Genomic DNA, 25,052 nt, shown 5'->3' with positions numbered 1-25,052 from the left:
CTCAAGAGCAGATTTCTCTGTTTCATATTCGATTTTATCCCACTGTCCTCACTCTGCTCAACTTCTTCTTTTTCCACTTTAAGGTTATTAATGGTGCACCGCTGGTCTTTGAGTCTTCCACTTCTAATAGGATTCACTTCAGTCACCCCGTCTCCTGGATCCCAGTGAGAAACACGGCACCTCCGTAGCTGAGGCCCACAGTGCTTCTGAGACAAGTTCCTTGCATGGTGCTGGGGTGGGGGTGGGGCTTGTGGGAGAGATGCGCTGAAAACCCCAGGAAGAGACAGAGCTGGCACGACCTAAGAGCAAAGGATCATAGGGCCCTTGCCATGTGCCACAAAGGGCGCTTCATTGACTGTCAAGCTTTCTGACCCAAGAGACTTTCTACTCCAGTAAATGGAAATGTGTGTCCAAGACTCTTGAGATTAGTGGGAGGTGGCCTATGTTCTGGGAAGTTGGCTTCAGCAGGGGTACCCAGGTACTGATAGAGGCTCACACTGCTCTCAGCCAGCTCAGTGGTAGCTGCTGCCAACAGTGGCACAAGGCTTCCCTCCCTCCCTCCCTTCCTTCCTTCCTTCTTCTTCCCACAAATATTTATGAGCCTCTACTATGCTCAAAGCATCCTCTGGGTCTTGGGGATTCAGCAATGAACTGGGAACCTAAAGAGATCAACTATCTGGTACATGAAGAGTTTGGTGCAGGGCCCAAGTTCTCTCTGCACCAGAGAAGCCCTGAGCACTAGGAATATTGCTATACCTACCAGGAACTGAAAGAAGTTCAGAAAGCTGGTCTCACCTAGAGGGATTCCACAGAATAACCTCCCTGGGAGGGCAGTGACTGAACACACCACATCGGAGGCTCAATTCCTGCTCCCCCACGCTGCAGTCCATTGGAGAGATGAGCCACAGAAAACAGGATTGACTTTCTCCCATCACCTCTCAAAGTCCGTGGGCTCCCCCTCACTCAGTTGGGCAGCTGGCAGTCAAGTGGACACTCTGTGAGGCACTGCCGGACTCTGTTCTCACATTACAGCTCCCCAGGTCCTCCCTCAGTTCAGCTGTGGCCATTGAAATAGGTGGTTCGGACAACAGAGATGGAAACGATGTGGGGCTCAGTGGCTGGAGCCCTAGTCCTGACTTCCAGAGCCAGTTTCATTCTCTAGATGAGGAGGGATGAGCCAGATCTCTGACAGATTCCAGGTGACCCAGATTGTCTAAGAATGACTCAAGCAGGACCTGATATCCCTCCATTTATCTAGAAGGGATCCAGAATTTCTAGGGTTTGGTCTCCTGTTTGTCAAGTATCCCAGGGAGACCAAGGCAACATGCTGGAGAGAAGTGACTTCAGTCACACTTTGCACTGAATCAGGCTGAGTCAAGGTCAGATCATGCTCTGCAGCGACTATGATGGTCCTGTGGACTTCCTCCCTCCCTGATGATGACAACTAGCTCTCATTCCTTCCTTCATTCTTCACATAACAAGTATCTGCTGAATGCTATGCACTCTGCACTGCATCCTTGAGGACACAGTGATGGACAATGTGAGGCATCTGCCCCTGAGGAACTCTTTCAGGAAGTCTTATCCCTACTGAGCATCTGTTATGTGCTAGCCACTGTGATATGCCCCCAAGGTCACAGGGGGAACACCCAGACCCTAACATGAAGGGTCTCAGAATCTAACAGTGGAGGCCAGTCATGAACACAGGGCAAAGCAGGTGCCCTGTCAGAGAGGCACTCCATTACAGGGAGCCAGTGATGAGGTCCCACCTAGGCAGGTGTTTCAGAGTACAGTCTTTGGAAGCATGTAGGGGTGGGGAAAAAAGAGTGTTCTAACAGGGGGTGTATATAGGCACGTTCGGGGTGGTAATAGTTTAATGTGGCAGTAGTGTCCCTACCATGTAGGGGAGACAAGCCTGGGGAGGTAGAAGTTGCCAAAGTACAAAGAATTCAGGCGCCATTTGGAGGGACTTGGATTTTTTCCCCTTTGCGGGTAATAGGGAGCTACTGAAAGTTTTAAATAGGCTGAGATTTACATTTTACACAGATAGCAAGCGTCCAAGGAAAGAAGGCAGTAGAACGGGGAAAAGGAAACCTGGGTGCATCTTTGGATGTGGGATGAGGAAGAAGGAGAAGCTAGGATGACTCTCAGTCTTGGGTCTTGGGACCATTTACTGAGGGAACCTAGAGGTCTGGTGGGTTCTGTGCGCGTGGATTGCTGTCAACTGTGGAACATGGTTTATGCCATCAGAAGGTTCGGATAAAGAACAGGTAGTTGGGAGGAGGGAGAGAGGCCCTCACATGGCAGTGATGGGGAACCCTTATGATGGAGAACATTTAAGGATTGATAGGGTCTGTGGATATCGAGGCAGAGGTAAGGAGAGCAGAGGATGAGTAAAGGAGAGTAAGAAGAGGTTCTGGAGACTGAATTCCCTGGATGGAGCAGACTGCAGTCTTAGGACAGAGCCAGTCATATTCCCAGATCACTCATTGGATTTGGGTGGAAAAGGCTGGCACAAAGGCAGCAGGAAATTTTTGGTCATTTTGTCATTAAGCTAGAGACTTCAAGCATCTGGTAAATTGCTCAGACCCTTATTACATGACTCAGGCATGCTCTGCCTATCTGTCAGAGCTGGGAGTATGACAGAAGACGTGAAGAAGTCTTGGCCTTGCAGGGCGGGGAGAGTCAGGCTGTGGTGGGCATGGGTGGCCGGATCCCATACTGGAGGAGGAAAGGGGATGAGGTGCAGCTCCAACCTACAGTTGCACGTCCTAGTTGCTCAGATGTGTGGGTGTCTTTCTTCTTTGTTACAAGTGACAGTCACTTCCTGCCTTATTAGTGTTTTTTTTATTTGTCAACAGAATCTCCACTACTTGAAGCAGAATGAAGAGAGAACTGTATTTGTCACTCATTTCCCATCTCTGTTCATTTCTTTCTTTCCTTCTTTTCCCTTTTCCCCCTTTTTTCTTTTCCTCTTTCCTTCCCTCATTCCTTCTTCTCTCCCTTTCTCGATTCCTTTCCCACTTATCACGTATCCAGTCTGGAGCTAGGCTCCAGGTTTACAATCAGATTAAGTGTCTTCAGTCCCTGAACGTGAACATAATCCGTTGAGCTTTGTGCCCTTGAGAGAAGGTGGTGTCTTGGGGTGGAGAGAATCATTTTTCCCAAATGTGGGTGCAGGGCCTGCCTCTGGAGTGGTCACTTTTCAGTTCAATAAACACTGGGGCCCACACTGTGCAGAGCATGGGGTGAGGCAGCCCCTCCTCATTTCCCAGATGGGCTCAAGAGTCGGGAACCATGAGGTTCCCCAGGCCTCTGGCACTGAGACCGATTCTTGTCTGGACCATGATACCCACTTCCTTCCAATGGGCTCCATTCACTATGCCACTCAGGGCACCCATGTTCCCCCAGCTTCAGGAATTCAATATGAAGATAACATATAGTTCCGTCTTCCAAAGAGTTCGTGATTGTGGGGGTAAATGACATCCATATACAGAGCTGTGTAGGGTGTGATGAAGTATCTGAGACAGTGAGTCTGACAGAGAGGGCTTCTGAGACCAGACAGGTAGGGAGGTGGCATCTGAGCTGCAGGTGGAGGAGAAGGGAGGGCAGCATTTGAGTCCCAGGAGCAAGGACTGTGTACAGCTCTCCCCCTGTGCCTACAGCACCAAGCATGGCACCTGGCGCTTAGCAGAAGCTCAAAACATCTGCAACGCTGAGTAGAAGCATCAAAGGCCATTTTTGTGAAGACTTCTCTGACACTTCCAGTGAGTTTAGAATGTCCTGAGACATTTTATAATCCAAGTAACATAGATTATAAAATCCACATTTTTCCTCATTGCAGGAAAATTGGAAAATGTCAGTAAGCAAAAGGAAAAAAGAAATGCTTGGGATTCCCCACCCAGAATTACATGCTGTTGACATTTTAATACAGATCCATCCAGACTATTTTCTGTTTGTTTACATGTATTATATATAAAGATACAGACATATTTGGAGAGACATATAAATGGAATGGCCATATTGTATGCTATTGTAACTTGCTATAAACTTTTTTTTTTTTTAATTTCTAATCCACTTTGCTTAAGCTTTGGTCCATAGTCATCAGTCTGCTCCTGTTATAGCTCATTGGGGCAACTGTCAGTGGGCAGTGATAGTGGCTTCCTCATCCCTGTCTCTAGGGCCTGGGAATGCCCTAGCAACAATCCTGACATCTCTGGGTTTCCAATGGTCACTGATAACTATTAATAAAGGCAATAGCAATTATAACAAGAATAAGAGTGGCTAACAATTACCAAGCGCTTCCTACATGCCAGGTCTGGGGCAAAGGGCTTTATAGACATTATCTCAAGGGATCCTCATACGACCCTATGAGATGGACACTGTTATTGCCCCCATTTTGTGGATGAGAAAACAGGTTCAGAGAGGTCACACAGCTGGTAAGTGACAGAGCTGGGACACAAGCCCAGGCTGCATCTTTGTTTATCTTTGAGCATTTTCTCTGTCATCTCTTAACTGAACTTCCCCTTGGTGAAAGACATCCTGTCAATATCAGATATGTGAGCCTTCAATTCCAAATGTCAGTGGAAATCATTTTAATACTTTGATCTCCTTTTAAGTAATTAAGTCACGTTGTGAAATTTATTTTTTAAAATCTAAGTGTATGTATTAGTTTCCCATTGATGCTATAATAAATTACCATAAACTTAGTGGCTTAAGACAAGTTCTGTAGGTCAGAAGTCCAACACGGGTCTTACTAAGCTAACATCAAGGTGGTGGCAGAGCTGTGTTTCTCCCAGAGGCTCTAGGGAGAGCCCATTTCCTTGTTGTTTCCAGCTTCTAGAGGCTGCTCGCATTCCTTAGCTCATGACCGTTTTCAACGTTCATCACTGCAACCTCTGCTTCTGTTGTCACACGTCTCCTCTTTAACATCAATCCTCTTGCCTCCCCCTTAAAAAAAGGTTCACTGGGCCCACTTGGATAATCCAAGACAGTTTTTCGATCCCCAAATCCTTAAGCTAATCACATCTGCAAAGTCCTTTTTGCTGTATAAGGTAACACATTCACAAGTTCCGGGGATTTGGATATGGCCGTATTTGTGAAGAGAGGCTTTATCCTGTCTACCACAGTGTGTGTCAGGGCAACAGTGAACAGTAAAAATAAGAAAAATAAATAATAAAATTAGCTTCCCAATGTTAAACTCCAAAATCAGCATGTAACGGATGAGAGCAACACTCAGCAAAGGCCGCCCAATGAGGTGCCTTCCGGCAGAGGGAAGAATGATCTACTAAAGAGCACAGAGGAAGGGCGGCCAGGTGGCAGATGTTTTCAGCACCACCCTAATCTGTCTAGGGCTGGAGATGTTCAGATGATCTGATGGGGATGTCTAGTTTTTTTTACCATCAAAACCTGAGGCCATTATGTAATTCCCCCATCACCAAACATCTCCAGATTATGACTCGACTTTTTTGAGAAATTTTCCTACCAGAAGAGAATGTACCCATCATGCCAACATTTGGTACACATGTTTCTCTTTGTAAATTGACATAATCAGTCTCTTGTGAGTTAGCTGCAGTGACTCAGCACTGCCAGGATTGATAAACTCAAAGACATGGACAAGGTTGAATTTCTGGGTCAGGGAACCATCATCAAGGTAGTGCCACCCTAGGGAGTATTCTTGGGGTCTGCCAGCTGGCCCAACCCTGGTGATGCCAGACACTGCCTTTCACATATAGGTGCTTGACTCCTGGTTACTTAGAGCAACTAACAGTAAGAATTATGTCCAGATTTTCTAACCATGAGATTCAGACAATGGTCCATCATGTTTACTACTATTTTCACCCCACTTCAATAGGCATTTTTAACAAGGCAATTATGTAAAATAAAGCTTGCTGGAAAAAACATCACAAGAAGAAATAAAATATTCAAGAGGCAAGGTGCTGTGGAGAGAGGGCTGATAGCAGGATCTGAAATCCAGGCTCTAAGTCCCTGTGTGATCTGGGACAAGCCTCTTTCTCTCTCTCAGCCTCAGTTTCCTCATCTGCAAAATAAGGGGCATGGTCTAAATCAGTGATTCTCAACCGGATGGAACATTAGAACCACCCAGGGAACTTTTGGAGACTGTCGATGCCCAGGCCTCACCGGGATGGGGTACCACTGTCTCTGAATGAGCCAAGGTCCTTTCTACATCTTCTATTCTCTCATTCCATGAAAGGTCTGGAATTTGTCAATGAGAATCTGGGTTCGGATTTATTGGAGGCATCCATCCTCCTTACTAAATAGCAAATTCAACAAGACAAGGAAATGAAAATTGAGTGTCTACTACCTACAAAGCACTAAACTAGATCCCTTAGGGGTGCCTGCACTCAAAAGACCTTACTGTGTGTCAGCTAGGTGGCCACGTACCCAAATAATTATAGGTAAAAGGGGATGGACATTGTTCCTTTTAAAATTAATCACACTCATGTATTAAATGAATAATTCCTTTAACCTCTACTGGGTTTCTTTTTTCAGAAATTCAGAGTCTGCCTTATATTATCTTTGTCAGCAAACGGGGGATGAGAAGGATCCTCTGGTGAGCAGAGCTCTAGCAACCAAAGCAAGCTCTCTGGCTCCCCACCTGGTGGTCTTTATAGAACATTTAGAAGTGACACAGCATCAGGTTTCACTTTTAATGTTGATTGAGTGCTTATTATGTGCCAGACACTATTCCAAGAGTTTTATGGATGCTAACTCATTTGATCTGCTAATGATCCTATGAGATAAACACTATTACCTTCCCCATATCCCAGATGAGGGCAGTGAGACAGAGAGCTCTGGTCACTTGCCCAAGGTCACAAGCTGCTCAGTGGGGAGCTGGAACTGGAGACTGTTCTAGAACTCATGCTCCCAACCACTTATAAATGGATTCTGGGCCTTCCATGAAATGTTCCATGTTTGCGCATAATAACGCCTCCAAAGGCTGAGTAACATGGGAAATGTTTATGTTACAATGTTAGGTGAAAAGTTAGTAAGATAAACTCATAAAAGTACCTGATCAAAACTGGGTAAAGTCAAAACAAAACAAAAATCACTAAAAAACTATACACAGTGGAAAAGATTGAAATATAATCATAAAAAGAGACAGAAGGAAAATAACAAAATATTAAGAATACTCAGAAGATGGGATTACAAATGAATTTAAAATTCTTCCTGTTTGTAGTTTTTCATAAAGATTATGCTTTCCTATGATGTCATACTTCAGTGGCAAGTAAGATATTACTCTTTTTCTGTAAGAAAACATTAGGGCTAAGCTCTGATACTGCAAACAATAGTTTTGGCTTCAAAAATCGGCAGATCAGTAATTTGAAATTTAAAAGATCTTTTCTCATGGATATAAGAGTATCCATAGTGATAAAATTATTTTTAAACTAGCATTTTGAACTAATAGTCCCAGATACTGTTCTAGGAACATTATAATTCCTTATTTAGTGAGCTAGGAATTGTTTTAGCCCCTTTTATAGTGATGATTAAGTAACTTGTCTGAGTTTGAGCTGGGAACTGATGGGAGACAGTCTCTCTGTCCAGCTTAGAGCTGAGGTGTCTCATGTTTCTCCCTATCTTACTTCCTCTCACTGCAGTTTTCATTCTGAATATGACAAATTTTGACTACCTTTTCAGCTAACCAGAATCTGATGACTTTCCTGGGGACCTAATTTGTCCTCAGAATATTTTTTGTAGGGTTCCATCACAGACTTTGCAAAACTATACAAAAAGGATCTTTCCAGGGCTTCCCTGGTGGCGCAGTGGTTGAGAGTCCGCCTGCCGATGCAGGGGATGCAGGTTCGTGCCCCGGTCCAGGAAGATCCCACATGCCACGGAGCGGCTGGGCCCGTGAGCCATGGCCGCTGGGCCTGCGCGTCTGGAGCCTGTGCTCCGCAGCAGGAGAGGCCACAACAGTGAGAGGCCCGCGTACAGCAAAAAAAAAAAAAAAAAAAAAAGGATCTTTCCAGGTTGGATGCTCTTTTCTTAGTTATGACCAGAACTCATGCCTCACTTCTGGCAACTTCCATCGAAATCTAGTTCTTCTTCTCCACCTGCAGCATATACCTGGTCCCTGCCGTCTCACCTTGGACAGGCCAAAGTTGCCTTGTTTAGGACCATATGTGGAAAGAGAAGCCATTCCTAGACTTTTTCTACCCTTTCAAAGGGATTGTTGGTGCTGAATCAGTGTTATTTGTGAGTTCTCTTGGAGGGTTAAGTTCAGGTAAGGAGAGAAGCCCAACTACCACACCATCTGCATGAGACCTGCTTAAAGTAGCTTCACTGAGATAACAAGCATTCTTAGTCCTGGCTACGGCATCATCTAAAAATGAAAAAGTCACACTAGATTATTGGCTTGGGCTTGGCACTTTATTTTGGATCTCAATCCTTATTCCAAAAAGGTTCATTTAATTTCAGGTTGGGAATTTTCCCCACCATTTCCTATACCAACGAGAAGAGAGAACTTCTCTTCATTTCAGAGGTCTAGAACCCTACTGACCGAGCCTGGGAAATAGGGAGCATAGCAGAGCTGCCTGTGAGATTGACAGACATTGTGTGCAACCTGCAAAGTTCCATCCTAATCTTAGCTAGAGGGCAGCAATTCTCAGGGGATCTTCCTGTGGGTTAATAGTTGACATGCTTACGGAGGGAGGAATTGGGTCCCTGGGATGTGAGGGAAGTGTTGTTACCTGTGCCCCTTGTGAAAGATGCCATCAGCAACCTGCCCCATGGTCTGCATCGCCTGATGCCAGATCAGAGCTGAAGCTGTATAAAAGGCTGAAGTTCCTGAGGGCACCTCAGTCCACCTGCTTCCTGGGTCATCTGCTCCAGTGCTGAACCAGGTGAAGGCATCTTGAGGACCAGGAGGGACTCTTGGTGCTGGTGCTTTGGGCAGACAGAAGCCCTGGGTGGAGGCTGAGGACAATCTTGAAGAAAGACAAGGAGAAAAGTGGGTTTGAAAGGGAGGATTCTGCTGGAAGGCGAGGGAGGATTAGTGGAAGGGAAAGAAGGATTGGCGTCTTTTTGAGGTTGCAAAAAATTCATTTGAAACTATGGAGTTCCTAGGTTGAAACTGTTTGCATGCCTCTTGTAACTCATTTGGGGAGATTGGGTTTTAAAAATCTGATCATTATAAAGAAGAAATCTAGTGAATTCATAGTTCGGTTTTAAATGTAAGGAAGTTATCTTGGGCTAGTTGAACTTAAAACTTCTGTATTTTCTTCCAGCTTCGTTCAGCTCCTGCTGAGATGTCCTGCCAGCAAAACCAGCAGCAGCGCCAGCCCCCTCCCAAGTGTGCCTCCAAAGGCCCAGCCAAGTGCCCCCCCAAGTGCCCCCCCCAAGTGCCCGTCCCCCTGCCCACCTCCAGGCTCCTGCTGTGGCCCCAGCTCTGGAGGCTGCTGTAGCTCTTGGGGCCGCTGCTGCACTGGGCCATGAAGACCACTGAGGAGTAACACTTCAGGAGCCCAGGTGCTGATGACCTGCCCAGCCTAAGTCTTCTCTTTTTCTGGTTTGGAAGAACTGAAGAAGCGTGGAAGCGCTTCTGAAATGCTTAGCGTTTCCCTCTTCTTCCTGCCCGTGTTCATTCCTTTGTGAGGTCTAGATGTTTAACCTCTGATCTTCACTGGCCTGATTCCCCTCTCAGGTATAGTTCTCTGGAGGACTTGGATTGGAGTTCGGTCATGAAGCTGTTTTCCCTGTAACAATAAAGCTTTTTCTTCCTGATGTCCCTGCCTCCTGATTATTTTGTTCACCTCTCCCACTCCCCCACCCCCTGCCTCAAGCCATCCTCCCTTCCCTTCTTTTAAATGTAAGTGAACACTTTAAAAAATCAGTTTGGGAAACAGATTTCAGCCCTGAAGCTACTTAGACCTCTGGGAAACAATATTCCCTTTTATGATCTGAAGGAGGGAACTTTAAGCTTGAAGGAAAGGATCATGTCCGAGACCATTCCCCTGACACAAGCTTTCCATAAGGAGGGCCAGGAACGGGTTTTCAGAGAGGAGACGGTGGTACCCAGAAAGGTCGCAGTGAGATGACTCTGGGAGGGTTTCTTTCAAGCATGGGTGATGGTTTAAAAAAGAAGTTATTTCCTAGTCATGGGCAGTAAGATCACCTAAAGTGCTCATTCTGGGCTCCAATGAATGGACACCTTTACTTTTCTGATTATTATAATTCTGGGTGCTTCCATCAGTTGACTAGAGAGGAAAGCTGATGGGGGTTAGTTTCTGGGGGACTGTTTAGGAGGCAGGTATGGAATGTCTGAGCCCATTTCCCCTGGCTCCTGAAAGCCTAAGTTTGGATCTGAGTAGGGAACCAAGAAAGAAGGACCCCCTCCTCTGCCAAAGACTGTCTCCATGTGGTTGGTGTGTGTGTGTGTGTGTGTGTGTGTGTGTGTGTGTGTGTGTTTGTGTGAGGGGATGGAGGTGGGAGCCGGGGGGCTTCTGTCACTGCATTGGATTTTCTGTTTCCTTTAGGAATAGGATGATTCCTTCAGGAAAGACTCAGTAGTGATACAGTAAGTCCCCTCCATACGAACCTTCAAGTTGTGAACTTTCAAAGATGTGAATGTGTGTACTCCTGTCCAATCACGTAAGTTAGTTCACACATCTGGCGTACATTGTCACATGCAGCCTGCCCTCCATCTCCTACTGCTGACGATCCTTCAGCTCTGCCATCTCCCATCTCCTCTCCCTCCTCTAGTCAGTAACTCTTCTTGCCTGTTAACTCGATGCCAGCCCCTGTATGCCAGCTGTTGAACTGTACTATCGTATTTTTCAAGGTACTATACTGTAAGATTAAAAATGTGTTCTTTATTTTTTGTGTTTGTTTGTTTTTTATGTATTATTTGTGTGAAAAGTATTATAAACCTATTACAGTACAGTACTATATAACCGATTGTGTTAGTTGGGTACCTAGGCTAACTTTGTTGGACGTACGAACAAATTGGACTTATGTACATGCTCTTGGAACAGGACTTGTTCATATGTAGGGGACTTAATCTAGAAATGATAATTCTGAATCAGGCTTTTATGTACAAGATGAACAATTAAACCTTCCTTTGATACGAGTTAACAGTGATGGGTAAAGTAAGTTAGTATATGAGGCTACAGCAAGTCCATATAATGAGCATGTACTTGCCCAAATCATCTCCCATCATCCTGTCTCCATCTTGTTACTTCATTACTTCCTCTTTTCTAATACCGACCTCACCTTTCAAATGTCTCATCTGTATGCACCAACGGGTGGCCCTAGGTACATGCAACCTGTTAATCAGGCTCTAAAGCCATGTTAAATGAAACTGGTATCTTTTTGTGACTTACCTTTCCTTGTGTGCACACTCATGCCTCTCCCAGCTCACTCACTCCCAAACCTATATCTCACCATCAATTCTTGAATTCTTAGTCTTGGATTTCACTTTTACCTCGTATTCATGGTTGTGGGCTGTTGCATTGATTAAGAAGCAGTTCTGAAAGCAGTTGACCTCCAAAGTCTTTCCCAATTCTTAAAAGTTAGTTATTCCAAAGGCACAATTTTTCATGGGCACTTTGGACCTTTGGAAAGGTCTCCTTTCCTCCCTCCCTCCCTCTCTCTTTCCTTCTTCCTCCCTCCCTCCCTCCCTTCCTTCCTTCCTTCCTTCCTTCCTTCCTTCCTTCCTTCCTTCCTTCCTTCCTTCCTTCCTTCCTTCCTTCCTTCCTTCCTTCCTTCTTCTTTCTCTTTGCATTGGGCAGTGGTCCCAGGGAGAACCTATCTTCAAAAGGAGTTTGGGATGAGGTCAGGAGTGGAGAGTCTCACAAGCTGACTTGGTATTTGGCAATTCGACCAGCATCCTGCACAAGTTTTTCTTTTAGGCCCACCAGGGCTGTATGGGGGTATGGTAACCTGACTACCCTCACAGCTTTCCTGGTCTTAATTATTCCATAACTTTGCCTGGGGTTTTCTTCCGGTCTCCAGTGACAAAGAAACTGCCACTGAGATTCCCATAGGCACATCCTCACCATCATCTCCACTCAATCCCACCCGGAAGCATCTGGATGAAACCCAGCAGGCTTTTGGCGTAAACTGTGGCCTTCCCAGAGGAGCCAAGGACCAAGATCCTGAGAGATGTGAACTAAGATAACAAGTGAACTATTGGGGTGGCCAAAAAGTTCGTTTGGGCTTTTCTGTACGATGTTACAGAAAAACCCGAACACACATTTTGGCCAACCCAATACAAACTACCATCTAGATGACTACACTGGGATGAATGTGTGAACAGGGGAACAGTGTGTGTGTGTGCATGTATGCTGTAGAAAAGGGCAAAGAGAACAGGTCCCAAGAAAGGGGCAGACTTCTCTTCACTTGAGCCCCAATGCCCTGTCTTAGCACACACACAGCCCCCAGCTATGAACAGAGTCCTGTTTGGAAAGTAAACATGCTACAGCAATCCTGGCACCTCTGTGAGGTGACTTGAATACCCATGTGCACCACCTACGGTGCTACCTGAGTGATGAATGTCTCTGGGATGTAAGCGTCAGATGACAATGTCTATTGGGAAATGGGCCCCTCCCAAGAGCCAGCGTCTAACTGGAGTCTTATAAAAGGTTCTCTGGCTGGACACTCCTCAGTCCATTGCCTAGCAGGTGGTGCATTCCAGTTAGAAAGCTGAGTGAGTCTTCCAGTGGAACCAGGGTCTAGTAAGTCTCCAAGTGGAACCTGGGGGAGGAGTATGGGAAGAATTGAAGGCAGAGGGGAGGAGAAGGCAGAACACAGCCAGCAGGTAGATATAGAAAGAGGGCCCTGGAGAGTGCCTTAAGCTTCAAGTGAGCTGACCTCTCCAGGTGCCATGAGGACATGGAAGCCAGATTGGGGGTGGGGGGGGGGTGACTCTGCAAGGTGACACAGCAAGTCTGTAGCAGAGATGTGACTGGAATCCAGGTCTTTGACTCCCTGACCTGGGATGTATTACCATCCTCTGCACCACTCTATTTTTCCTTATGGTCATGGGGAGTGAGAGGCATAGGCAGGAAAGAATGACCAAGACATGCTTCTGGTGTTCGTGGATTCTTTAGATCTGGGTCGTTAGGACAGACGGACATATGTGTGATTTTGGTATTTTCTAACTGAGCTAGTGTTGATGCAATGCTAATGATAGGCGAATACCATTTGAAGGTTTATGGCCACAGTGAAATGGGGGAGGGGAAAAGAGCCAGGAGATTTTGGACTGGATCAGACAGAAAAATTACCACAATATCCTCTTTCTTTTCCACTGTGGTGAACTTGGGTGGTCCTTACTCTAGTCAGAAAAAATGGAAAACCATTGATTCTTTGCATAGACTGTTTGCCACTCTATGCAGGTTTAACTCAGTGGAACTCACTCACTGGAACACTTGTTTGGGGTTTGTTCCTTTGCTTCCCCTCTTTCTTGTGTGTGTGTGTGTGTGTGTGTTTTGTGTGTGTGTGTTTTTTCCTTCCTTGCATTATGCCGGGCTCACGTGCTCACAAAGTCAAATCTCAAAAGCCCTGTGTTGGAAAGAAACAGTGCTCCCATGTGAAAAGCTGCTTTTCTTCCAGGTTCTCTGTGACGATGTCCTCCCAGCAGACCGGCAAAGACTTTTCCAAGGGATCTTCGCAGGACACGAAGGGTTCGTGTCCCACCCCGGCGCCCGACACCTCCTCCTGCTGCGGCTCGGGCTGCTGCAGGGGCTCGGGCTGCTGCAGGGACTCGGGCTGCTGCGGCTCCAGCTCCGTCGGCTGCTGCTGCCTTCCCCTGAGGCGCCGCCTGCTGGGCAGCCGCTGCTGCTGCTGCTGCACGGACAGCAGCCAGAGGTCCCGGTCCTCGAGCTCCGACTGCTGCGGCGGATGCTGAGGCCACGGCTGCCCCACACCTGAGCGAGAGCTGCTCCCACCCCGTGCCTTCACCCCTCAATACCGTGCTCCCCTGCGGGACAGGGCCTCAGAGCTTGCCCCCTTAAAGATAACTGCTCTTAGGTGTTCAGACACCCACCCTGTACTCAGCCCCACAAAACTCCCTGACCACGCCACCCCCACCCCCGACCCCCCTTGTGCTTTTACTCCTTAGGAACCTGAAAGCTGTGGGTGGGACACTGGACTTTACTGTCTGCAGGGACTTGCATATGTAGGTGCTCAATAAATGCCTACTGATTTGATTGTCTTTTGAAGACATGTCTTAATAAAACTTCTACCTCCTGAGAACACTCCCTTTCCTAATTGTTCTTTCATTTGTGTATTTATTATCATGTTCTGTTACTCCATTTTCTCACTCAGCTCTGGCTTGGCACATTTGTAAAAGGTGGGAAACTAAAAATTTCCCTGGAAAGCCTGAACAAGAGTGGCTTTCTGGTACTTAATCGTGATAGCAGAACTCACATAATGGAGCCAGACAGTGTTCTGAAGGCTTTATGGGACATGCATCGTCTCACAACGACTCAGTGAGGTAGGTGCTATTATACCCATTTTACAGAAGAGAAACTGAGGTTAAGGAGCTTGCTCAAAGTCATTCAGCTGGCGCATGATGGAAAAAGCCAGGGCTTATGCTCCTAACTGCTCAGCTTGGTCCCCGGAAGGCTTCCAGAGCCTTGCCACTGAGGTGCTCACTCTCCTACCCATCAGGCCCAGGCAGCTGCATGGCAAAGGTTTGGATTTGCAACTCTTAAGGGCTTTGGAATCAGGTGAGCTGAGACTTAACTTTTGCCACAGAAGAGCACCAGCCCACTGCTTTGCTTGCTGGGTAAGGGAACTTTGCCAGTTGAGCATGCCGGGAGACTGAGAACCTCCCCCTCCAGGCCTCATTCATGCAGCTGAGGTCTGACTGGGAGACATGGGTTTCCAGGACTCTGCAGGGTGAGAAGTGTCATGCTCAGAATTATGGGAATGTCATTCTCTAGAGGTGGTGGTTGTGGTGGGGTCATCCTGAGTAGTTCGGAAACCTCAGCCTGCAGGTGTAGATCTTATCCACTCGTTTCAGGAAGAGGAAGCAGAACAATGTCCTCTGCAGTGGTGTCTGCTGGGTTCACAAGGGAAGAGGCAATAGTAACAGTGATAATAATAGTGACAATAGCTACCACTTATTGGGCATTTACTCTGTTCTCATGCTGGGTTGGGCACAGGTTTAGGCACTTTACATATATTATCTCCTTTAATCCTCACAATAATCTCCATACGTAGACAGGAATTTCCCTATTTTTTTATATGTAATGAAAGTGGGGCTAAGAAAGTTTCAGTGACTTGGCCAAAGTCGCACAGCTAGCGAATGTTCTAGGTCCCTAGATGGTGAGTGAGGGAGATGAGATTTGAACTGGGATCTGTCTGACTCCAAAGTCCATGTTCTCAGTCTCAAGCTGTCATATTCTCCTATCTTAGAAATCACCATCACCCAGGGAAGGGGACACTCAGACCTCTGCAGACACACCCAGGCTCTTAGAAAATTGAAGCCTGGCTTCTTGGCTGCTGCTGCATCAGTGACCCAATGACTGGTAAGCCCTGTCAGGGCAACCACCCAACAAAAGGTATTTGCTCTGAGGCAGGGTCAGAAATGCTTCATTGTTTTCATCCAGGATGTTTATACTTGAGACCAAATGACCCCTGTCATGGAGGCTTTGAAAGGCAGTCCTGCTCTGAATGAGAGGGGCCCTTATTTCCACCTCTGGGATTCTGTAATTTCCAGTGAGAGGTGATTTGTAGAAACTGTTTACAAACAGATGACATCACCCATAGAGCTGCCTCTCCCAATGCCAGTGACATGTGTTGAGGCAAAAAGCCCTGGGACTTGGTGGAGGGGTGAGGCGCGTAGGGAGAACCGCCTGACTCAGAACAGACAGATTGGAAAGCCAACCTCAGGGTGGAGGGAGTGACCCTTAATCAGGGAGTTGAGGCATGAGTTTTGGGAAAGAAAGACGGTGACTCACCACTGAGAGACACGTGAATCCGAATAGCAGTATATACCCTTGCACACAAGGCACAAAATATAGATTAAATGGCTGACTGTGAGATGGTGGTACGGCCAGGCTCAAGTATGTGACCCCCAGCAGGACACACGGGGGGACTTTGATGAGAAAGGTTTGGGCATTCTAAGAATAGTTTTATTACAGACACCTGGAAAGCTACTTTGGATGGGCTAGAGCTCTCTGTTCATGGTCCCATTGCCTTCTCTGACTTCTAGCAGCAGGTAAAGCTATATATGTGGCACAGGCTTTCCCTCAGTGACAGCCCTGTTGAATGTATTTTATTCAGGATGGCTCCAGTTCCTTCTTAAATTATGTCATTATAGTAATAAAAATAGCAACTGATATTTATATAGAACTTAGCAGTTTATAAGGTGTTTTCACATATCTCCTTCACAATCCGTAAGACAGTATTATTGTCTCTTTTTTCTGTTTAACAGATTAGGAGGGGCTCTGAGAGTTTACATGATTCACCTGAGGTTATCCAGCCAAGAAGTGGCAGTCTCTGATTGGACTAGACTTTCTAATGCTTTCCAAGAAAGCCAAGAGTCATCTCTTCTTTTTTTAAAAATTTTTATTGGAGTATAATTGATTTACAATGATGTGTTAGTTTCTGCTGTACAGCAAAGTGATTGAGTCATACATATATCCACTCTTTTTAAGATTATTTTTCCATATAGGCCATTATAGACTATCGAGTAGAGTTCCCTGTGCTATACAGTAGGTTCTTATTAGTTATCTGTTTTATATATAGTAGTGGGTATAGGTCAGTACCAATCTCCCAATTTATCCTTCCTCCCTGCTTACCCCTTGGTAACCATAAGTTTGTTTTCTACATCTGAGGAGCTCCCTCTTCTTAATCTGTACACTGAGATAATTGAATAATGTCACCCAATTAATTATTTAGGGACAGCGTTTATTTATCCCTTATTTATCATTGCATTCCTAGCATCTAGAACTATGCCACGTACATATTAGCAGTTAATAAGTAAATGGATGTTAATTAACACATCATGTGTAAAGTATTGACCTAAACAATTCTAGGAGATGCACAAAAGTATGTCTTTACCTCAAGGAGCTTATAGTCTGAGTTGAGAAACATGGTAAATAATCATATAAGATATGAATGATAACATCACATACAAGAAATAATGTCACATACTGATACATACAAATACAAGAAACATCAAAAACAAAACACAACATAGATAAGCACTGCGGGGGTTCAAATGAATTTAGATGAGGATTTGTTACAGGACTTCAAATGAGGGCAAGTTACTGTGGACTGGGTTATTCATGAGATTTCACGGAGGAGGGATCTGGGTCTGAAGGATGGAGACACTTTGGGAGGCAGAGATTCATTTGTTTATGCATTTACTCAACTCCGTCAGACGCCGTTGGCAGTGCTGGGACAGGATGAAGAATGAGACCAAGACCCTGCCTGCATGGACCTCACCTTCTGGGACAGAGGCAGACAAGAAAGTGAGCAGTCATATTATTTCACATAATGAAAAGGGCTGTGATGAAATAAAGAAGAGAGAGATACAGACATGAACCGAAGGTGTATGGAGATTTTAGATAGGGACCAGGGAAGGCTTCCCGGAGGAAGAACTATTTGAGCAGAAAAGGTGGGAATCATTGCACAGAGCAGGAAAGCGTACGGTTATGGGGTTCGTACCTTGCTGGCAGTTTGAGGCTACGATGTTTAAGGGGAGCACACGGTTATGATGGCCCCATTAGAAACTTTTACTACTAGGAAGTAGCTTGGAATTCCAGTTGCTTGGCATACAGATTTGATGGTAATATTAATCAGATACTATGAACTGGGCATTACTTCACTTAATCCTCCCAACTCTCCCACAAGCTAGTTTTTTTTCTCACATATTTGGGATAAGAAAAACTAAGATATTATTATAATAGGTAGCCATCCCAAGGTTGTACAGCTTGTAATTATCAGAACAGGATTTTGAACTGTATATGTCTGACTCCAAAACCAATGATCTGAACACTGAGCTCTAATTGCTTTTTTGGGGTGAAGAAGGCGGGTAGTTTTAAGCTTGAACAGAGGAAGGAGAAAGGACATCCAAGGTGGAGGTTGTGGTGTAGAAACACCACGAGGACACATCCTTAGAGAGGAGAGATGAGGCCAGATCACAGATGGTTTTGGTTGCCAAATCACAGCATTGAAACTGTATATATTTGTGGCAAGTGACGGTAGGAAAATGGTTTTGAAAGAAGTACTTTAGGAAAATAAGAGTTGGTCTACATGAACACCTACAGTAGTCTCTGACATGACCCTAAGATTAATTAGGCAGTGGTAACTAGGATGCTCTGGAGGGGGAAGTGAACTGAGAAAATATGGTATATCACTGTGAGAAGGTGCAATGGCCCAGGCTTGAAGTGAGGATCTGAACGCAGTACACGGCAGTGGGCAAGGAAAGGAAATGACGAATGTCAAAAGCATTTGTCCAGAAGGAAGAAGAAGAGAGCTGGGCGATGTATTGGGACTGCAGAAGAGGAAGCAGCTAGGGTTCTCTGAGGCTTTGTGACTGGTGATTGGGAAATGATGATACCACTGACAAAACAGAGAAGTCAGGAGAAAAGAGATGTGGGGAGGAGGAGTAAGTTTGGTCCAGGGCACGTTGAGTTTGAGGTGCTAGCAACACATGACCATGAGGCAGGATGTGGGGCTGGAACTCCAGACATAGGATCTCTGAAAATTGATATAAACACATAGAAATAAGTCATCCAGAGATGACAGTCAATTCCTTGGGAATGAATGTGGTTCCGCCTCTTCATTGAAAGTTACTGAGAGGACAGACCTGGTCTGTCTGTCTTGTTCATTGCAGCAACCTCAGTGTAAAGAACAGAGACTGGTTCACAGAAGGAACTCAGTCAATATGTGTTGAGTGAATGCATGAACAAATGGATGAACGGGCAAACAGAAAGTCAAGAGTTGAGCTGAGGGGGAAATCGAGCATTTAGAGAGGAAGTTGAGTCCCAAGGGGAGAGGGCAAAGATGAAATCAGAGAAATTACTCAGACAATTCATAAGACTAATTTTGGGTCTTAGATTCTAGAAATCCAGGTGGAGGAGAACCAGGAGAGTGCAGAATTGCAGAAGCTAAAGGATCTCATCCAAATCAAGTTAATTACACAAGATCTTTCTTCCTGTTGCATGATCTATCTTGTACTCTTTAAATCATTGAACAGTTATAATAAGAGATTCCATCAGGAGGGATAGAAGTTTCATCTTTTTAAATTTTTTTTTAAATTTATTTTTTTATTTTTGACTGCGTTGGGTCTTTGCTGCTGCGCACGGGCTTTCTCTAGTTGTGGCGAGTGGGGGCTACTCTTCGTTTTGGTGCGCAGGCTTCTCATTGCAGTGGGTTCTCTTGTTGTGGAGCACGGGCTGTAGGTGCGAGGGCTCAGTAGTTGTGGCTCGCGGGCTCTAGAGGGCAGGCTCAGTAGTTGTGGTGCAGAGGCTTAGTTGCTCTGCGGCATGTGGGATCTTCCTGGATCAGGGCTCAAACCCGTGTCCCCTGCATTGGCAGGCAGATTCTTAACCAGTGCGCCACCAGGAAAGCCCCAGCAGTTTCATCTTAACTCAGTGGAACTTGTTGAACAGGAAAACTGGCATTCATAGAGTGAGGAAAACATCCTCTCTAATGACGCTGCAGAAGATCAGAATGATTTGGCCCTGATAAATCTGAAATACGTCAGTTTGACTCAGGATATATGATAGTCCACCCTAGAAAAGCAAGTATGTTCTCTTCTCTTGTAGACATTGCATCAGAGCAAGAGCTACCGCTCCCAAAGTATCTCATTTAATGATGTATCTTGTTCTTAAGAATGTATAAGGTCTATTGCCAATAAAGTAGCTGTATCAGCTCTGCATGCTTGGAAACTTAGGTTGCAGTGCTTGAAGGCTATTTTTCTATGGGTATGAAATGTGATTACCTGTACCTGAAAGTCAGGAATCAACCCTCTCCCTTTATGCCCCCCACCCCCAGTCCGGTAATTTTCTGTTCATAACCTCAATCTTTCATTCATGAAAATCTTATTGATCACTTACTATGCCCTACGTACTTGCGTACTTACTATACTCTACGTACTGTCTGATACAAGCAAGTAACTCTTCTCTAATAATTCAGTGAGAGAGAGAGTCAAATGTCACAATACGGTTAAATGCTTGAAGTCAGCACCACAGAGAGGGGACCGCTCATGCTGCTGAAGGCTTGGCAAAACCTATAGTTTAAACTTAGTCCTGAAGGATGCATAGGAGTTGGCCAGGCTGAGAAGACAGGAAAAAATGTTTAAGCTAAAGTAAACAGCCTTTAAGTTTCATTAGGTCCCATTTGTTTATTTTTGTTTTTATTTTCATTACTCTAGGAGGTGGGTCAAACAAGATCTTGCTGTGGTTTATGTCAAAGAGTGTTTTTCCTATGTTCTCCTCTAAGAGTTTTATAGTGTCTGGTCTTACATTTAGGTCTTTAATCCATTTGGAATTTACTTTTGCGTATGGTGTTAGGGAGTGTTCTAATTTCATTCTTTTACATATAGCTGCCCAGTTTTCCCAGCACCACTTATTATTTTTTTAATCTGTGACTTTGTTTTTAATTCTCAAGCCTTATGATCAGATAATTTACAAATCTGTGCTAATGACAGAGCTCCTCTACCTTAACCCTTCTGAGTTGGCAAAGGCATCATTACCCATCACACACCTACAGTAGTTCTACAGGTGTGTTTCTGAATACCTGTTTCAAAGACAATCCTGAATTATAACTTAGTCTGACTTTGTAAAGAATTCACAAGCAAGTTTCCCAACCTATCATGTCACAGTGAATTTTAAAAACATCTGATCTTAAAGATTATCTCTAAAATGTGAGAAGTACTAAATATTCTTTATCTGATGCTATACATAAACCACACTAAAATGCCCTTCATTAAGTAAAACGCAATATTTTAGATGGAGAATTTTAATTAAATTGGCATATTTAAGACCAAAAAGATAAAGTGGACATTGTCAGTGTATCTTCAGCCCTTGCCTTAACAGGTGAATGAACACAACTTGAAACACAGGTGAATCTTGCTGGTCTATGAGACAGTGAAGGGAGCTTCTCAATATTTAAATATATTAATATAACCAGTTATAGAAATCTAAATATAAAACCAATCTCCTATAGGGTTTGAGAAAGCATTCACCATATCCCTGAAAAGTTTAACATTCCTTATTCAAGTTTAATCATCTCTTTAGAAGGGGAAAACACTGACAGTACTTGCTGAACCAGAATTACTATCAAAATTCAAAAAGCTGACCATATTCATTTAGCCACAAGCCAATCTTATTTAAATCAGGACAGAAATATTACATCAGCTATTCATGACCTGAATTCTAGTGTATGAGATCAATTTAAATATGGTACACATAAAAAGTCATGAGACAGCTGTTTCATAATAAATAAGGCAGTGGCCAACTATTACTCATTAGTAGCTTTTTTGAGATAAGCTATCAAGTCTGCCCTTTCTGACTTCTTCTTAATGCCAGCGAAGATCATTTTTGTTCCAGGGATGTACTTCTTGGGATTCTCCAAATACTCCATCAGTGTCTCCTCTCCCCAGGTGATGCCTTTGTTCTTGTTGGCATCTGTGTAAGAGAATCCGACAGCCTGACCTGTCTTTCGCCCAAACAGACCATGGAGATTTGGCCCAGTCTTGTGCTTGCCTCCCTTTTCCACAGTATGGCACTGGGCACACTTCTGAACAAAAATCTTCTTGCCCTTCTCAATATCACACATTTTTAAATCGTTCTTTCTCCGTGTACGACTAAGCCGTTCCCGCTCACAAGCCAAACGTCCCGCTCTCTAATCCCAAGGACACGCCGGTCCGCGCCTATGTACGGGTGAAAATGCAACCAAACTCAGCACCACTTATTGATACAGCCACTATGAAGAACAGTATGGAGGTTCCTTAAAAAACTAAAAACAGAGCTACCATATGACCCAGCAATCCCACTACTGGGCATATACCCTGAAAAAACCATAATTCAAAAACGAGACATGTACCCCAATGTTCATTGCAGCACTATTTACAGTAGCCAGGACATGGAAGCAACCTAAATGTCCATCGACAGATGAATGGATAAAGAAGATGTGGCACATGTATACAATGGAATATTACTCAGCCATAAAAAGAAACAAAATTGAGTTATTTGTAGTGAGGTGGATGGACCTAGAGTACGTCATACAGAGTGAAATAAGACAGAAACAGAAAAACAAATACTGTATTCTAACACATATATATGAAATCTAAAAAACAAAAAATGCTACGGATGAGCCTAGTGGCAGGGCAGGAATAAAGAGGTAGACATAGAGAATGGACTTGAGGACACAGGGCGGGGAGGGGGAAGCTGGGACGAAGTGAGAGTAGCCTTGACATATATACACTACCAAATGTAAAATAGATAGCTAGTAGGAAGCAGCAGCATAGCACAGGGAGATCAACTCAGTGCTTTGCGACGACCTAGAGGGTGGAATAGAGGGTGGGAGGGAGACTCAAGAGAGAGGGGATATGGGGATATATATAAACATATGGCTGAGTCACTTTGTTGTGCAACAGAAACTAACGCAGCACTGTGAAGCAATTATACTCCAATAAAGATGTACTTAAAAAAAAAACAGCCTTAAATGCAAAGGCTGGCAAGGTGAGTACACGTTTTGTAGCCCAATTTTGCATGACTGGAGCTCAAGGAAGCCAGGGCAAGTGAGATTATACAGCTGATCAGGGAATAGATAAGGCAGGGCCTTTTGCAACTACCCAAAGCTCCTGGAACTTTATCCTGGAGGCCTAGTGAACCATATTTGGGGGCTCATTAGGTCTCTCTCCCTTGTTTTCAATCATACTAAAGTTATCTTTGCTTACAAAATGAGGGCATTAACTTTATCTCCAAATATCATGTCCATCTATCTTTTCTTTTCTTAGTGTCTTATCCCAGTTTTGAAAGTGCCATTCATTGTTTTATCTTTTATTAAATCTTTCTTAATCCAGCTGAATAATGCTTGTCCCACCAACCAACCATTATGCTAGATGACCTCACTCCAGGGTTGCCAAGTCATCACTCAAGCTCTGCTTCCAATGGTCTTTCCTCAGTTCCCAGGATCTTAGCTCTCTGTGCACCACTGTCCACCGTTGATCAGCTTCTGCCTCTCCCTTTGTGACACTGCACTTCCCCTCAGTGTTTCTGTGCTTTGGGCTTTTTAATAATTTCCTCTCTTCTGTTCTCTCTCCTAACTCCACCTCTAAATCTGTGTATCATACCTAAGTTTCAGCCCGTAACCATCCAACGTTCTATAGAGAAATCTCATTCATTCACTCTTTCTTCACAATCTTATTGAGGGACTAATATGTGCTAGGTTCTTGGTTAGGATTTCAGACAGAAAGACACAATCTGGGTGATTCCCTTACATGAATGTTTCCCAAATCGCTATCTCCAGCTATGATATTTCCTGCAAATTATAGATTGCAAGCCTCTGATTCTTATGGAATAGTTGCATTTGGATATCTCAGTCACATCTCATACTAAACATAACTACCTCTCAAATGAGGTTCTTTTTTTTCCTTCACATTTTTCTGTTTCACAAGGTGCGGTCTCTGTCACCATCCACATTGAAAACTGTAGTGAAATCTCTGAATCTTCCCTTTTCCTTGCTTTGGTATCTGACTGGTCACCAAGCTGTGTGGCTTCTTCCGCCCCAGGTTGGTCTCCCTTTTGCCCTTTTCTTTTTATCCCGACCACTATTGTCTTTTAATCCTCAACAAAAAAAATGGGCAGGGAGTTTGGAAGTAAAGGATTCAGGAAAGATACCTGTCATTGGGGCCAAAGTGGGCTAGAGTTGGAAATCTTAATCCAAGCCTACAAGGGATAACATGGGAACAACTAGCTGTAGTGGGGTCAGAATTCGATATCATATCTGCTAGACAGCTCTTTACACTGACACACTCTAGAGCACAGTAACCCTAATTGTTCTCTTCCTGCCTTACATTTTATTGTTGGCCAATATTATAGCTTCATCTTAACACCCTCAAGTTAGCCATCCTCACTTCTAGTATTTTATACTGTCAATGCTTGTTTATTTTTATCTCCATTTTCACCACCACCCCTCCCAATTGCTATGTCAGGTCATTCCTTCTTTCTGGATTCCATTTCCTCCTTCCTGAAGTAACTACTTTGCTAGTTCATTTAGCTACTATCTATGATTGTCAAAATCCATCTTTATCTAAAATATTTTAATTTGTTCCTCATCCTTAAATGATATTTTATCTGGATATAGAATTCCAGCTTGGCAAATATTGTCTTGGTTTACTTGCAAGATATTTTCCCACTGTTTTTTGACACTAATTCTTGAGAAGGGTGCTGTCGGCCAAATTTTTATATTTTGGAGGTAACCTCTTTCATTTCTCTGGCACGTTTTATGACTTTCCCTTGAGATTCGTGTTTCTGAGGATTCATGACTTTCATTAGTTCTTGAAAATGTTAGGGCAACAACTCTTCCAATATTTTCCCTCACTCATTCTTTCTTTTATGGAAGTCTTATTAGAAACATGTAGGACATTTATATTCTCTATTCCAGAAAACACTGTATTGAAATTATTTCAACATATCTTCCCATTCATGATTTCTCTTTTCAGCTCTTTTTAATATATCATTTGCCACCTGTTAATTTACTCCAATATCTATTCTCCCTTCCTTCCACATTAATTAAACTCCTAATTAATTGTATCATATTTTAGATTCAGGTTCAGTTTCATGATTGTCCAGAATAAATACCCCAGCCTCTATTGCAGCTATGCATGGCCATGTGACTCAGTTCTGGGCAATAGGAACAGTGGAAGTATTTTCAGGATTCTTTTTTAAAGGATAGATCCACACCCTTTGCCCCTTTCCTACTTTATCCCTTCCTTCTTCTCCCTGTTTAGATTGTGTATTGATGGCTGGAACTACATATTGAACCAAAATAACAAGTGTCATCCCCTATGAGTTGTAAACAGAAAGGTAGAAGATGAATCAGTCCCAGATGGCTGTGGAACCGCAATG

At 44.2% G+C, this 25,052-nt stretch overlaps 1 protein-coding gene across 1 annotated transcript; it reads right to left on the bottom strand.

The window, feature by feature from the left end:
• Positions 1-20,683: 20,683 nt before the first annotated feature.
• LOC309957630 (cytochrome c-like) lies at positions 20,684-21,861 on the bottom strand. Its single transcript, XM_082832938.1, has one exon. The coding sequence runs from the start codon at positions 21,754-21,756 to the stop codon at positions 21,439-21,441; it is 318 nt and encodes a 105-aa protein (XP_082689064.1). The 5' UTR covers positions 21,757-21,861; the 3' UTR covers positions 20,684-21,438.
• Positions 21,862-25,052: the final 3,191 nt, after the last annotated feature.

Source organism: Leucopleurus acutus (assembly GCF_964270905.1).
Source record: "Leucopleurus acutus genome assembly, chromosome: 2".
Classification (NCBI taxonomy): domain Eukaryota; kingdom Metazoa; phylum Chordata; class Mammalia; order Artiodactyla; family Delphinidae; genus Leucopleurus; species Leucopleurus acutus.
The sequence above is the reverse complement of the archived record's forward strand: the minus strand, read 5'-3'. Positions and strand labels throughout refer to the sequence as shown.

What these genes read in the sequence shown, in the direction of transcription:
- LOC309957630 (XM_082832938.1), bottom strand. Translation starts at nt 21,756, where the DNA reads ATGTGTGATATTGAGAAGGGCAAGAAGATTTTTGTTCAGAAGTGTGCC.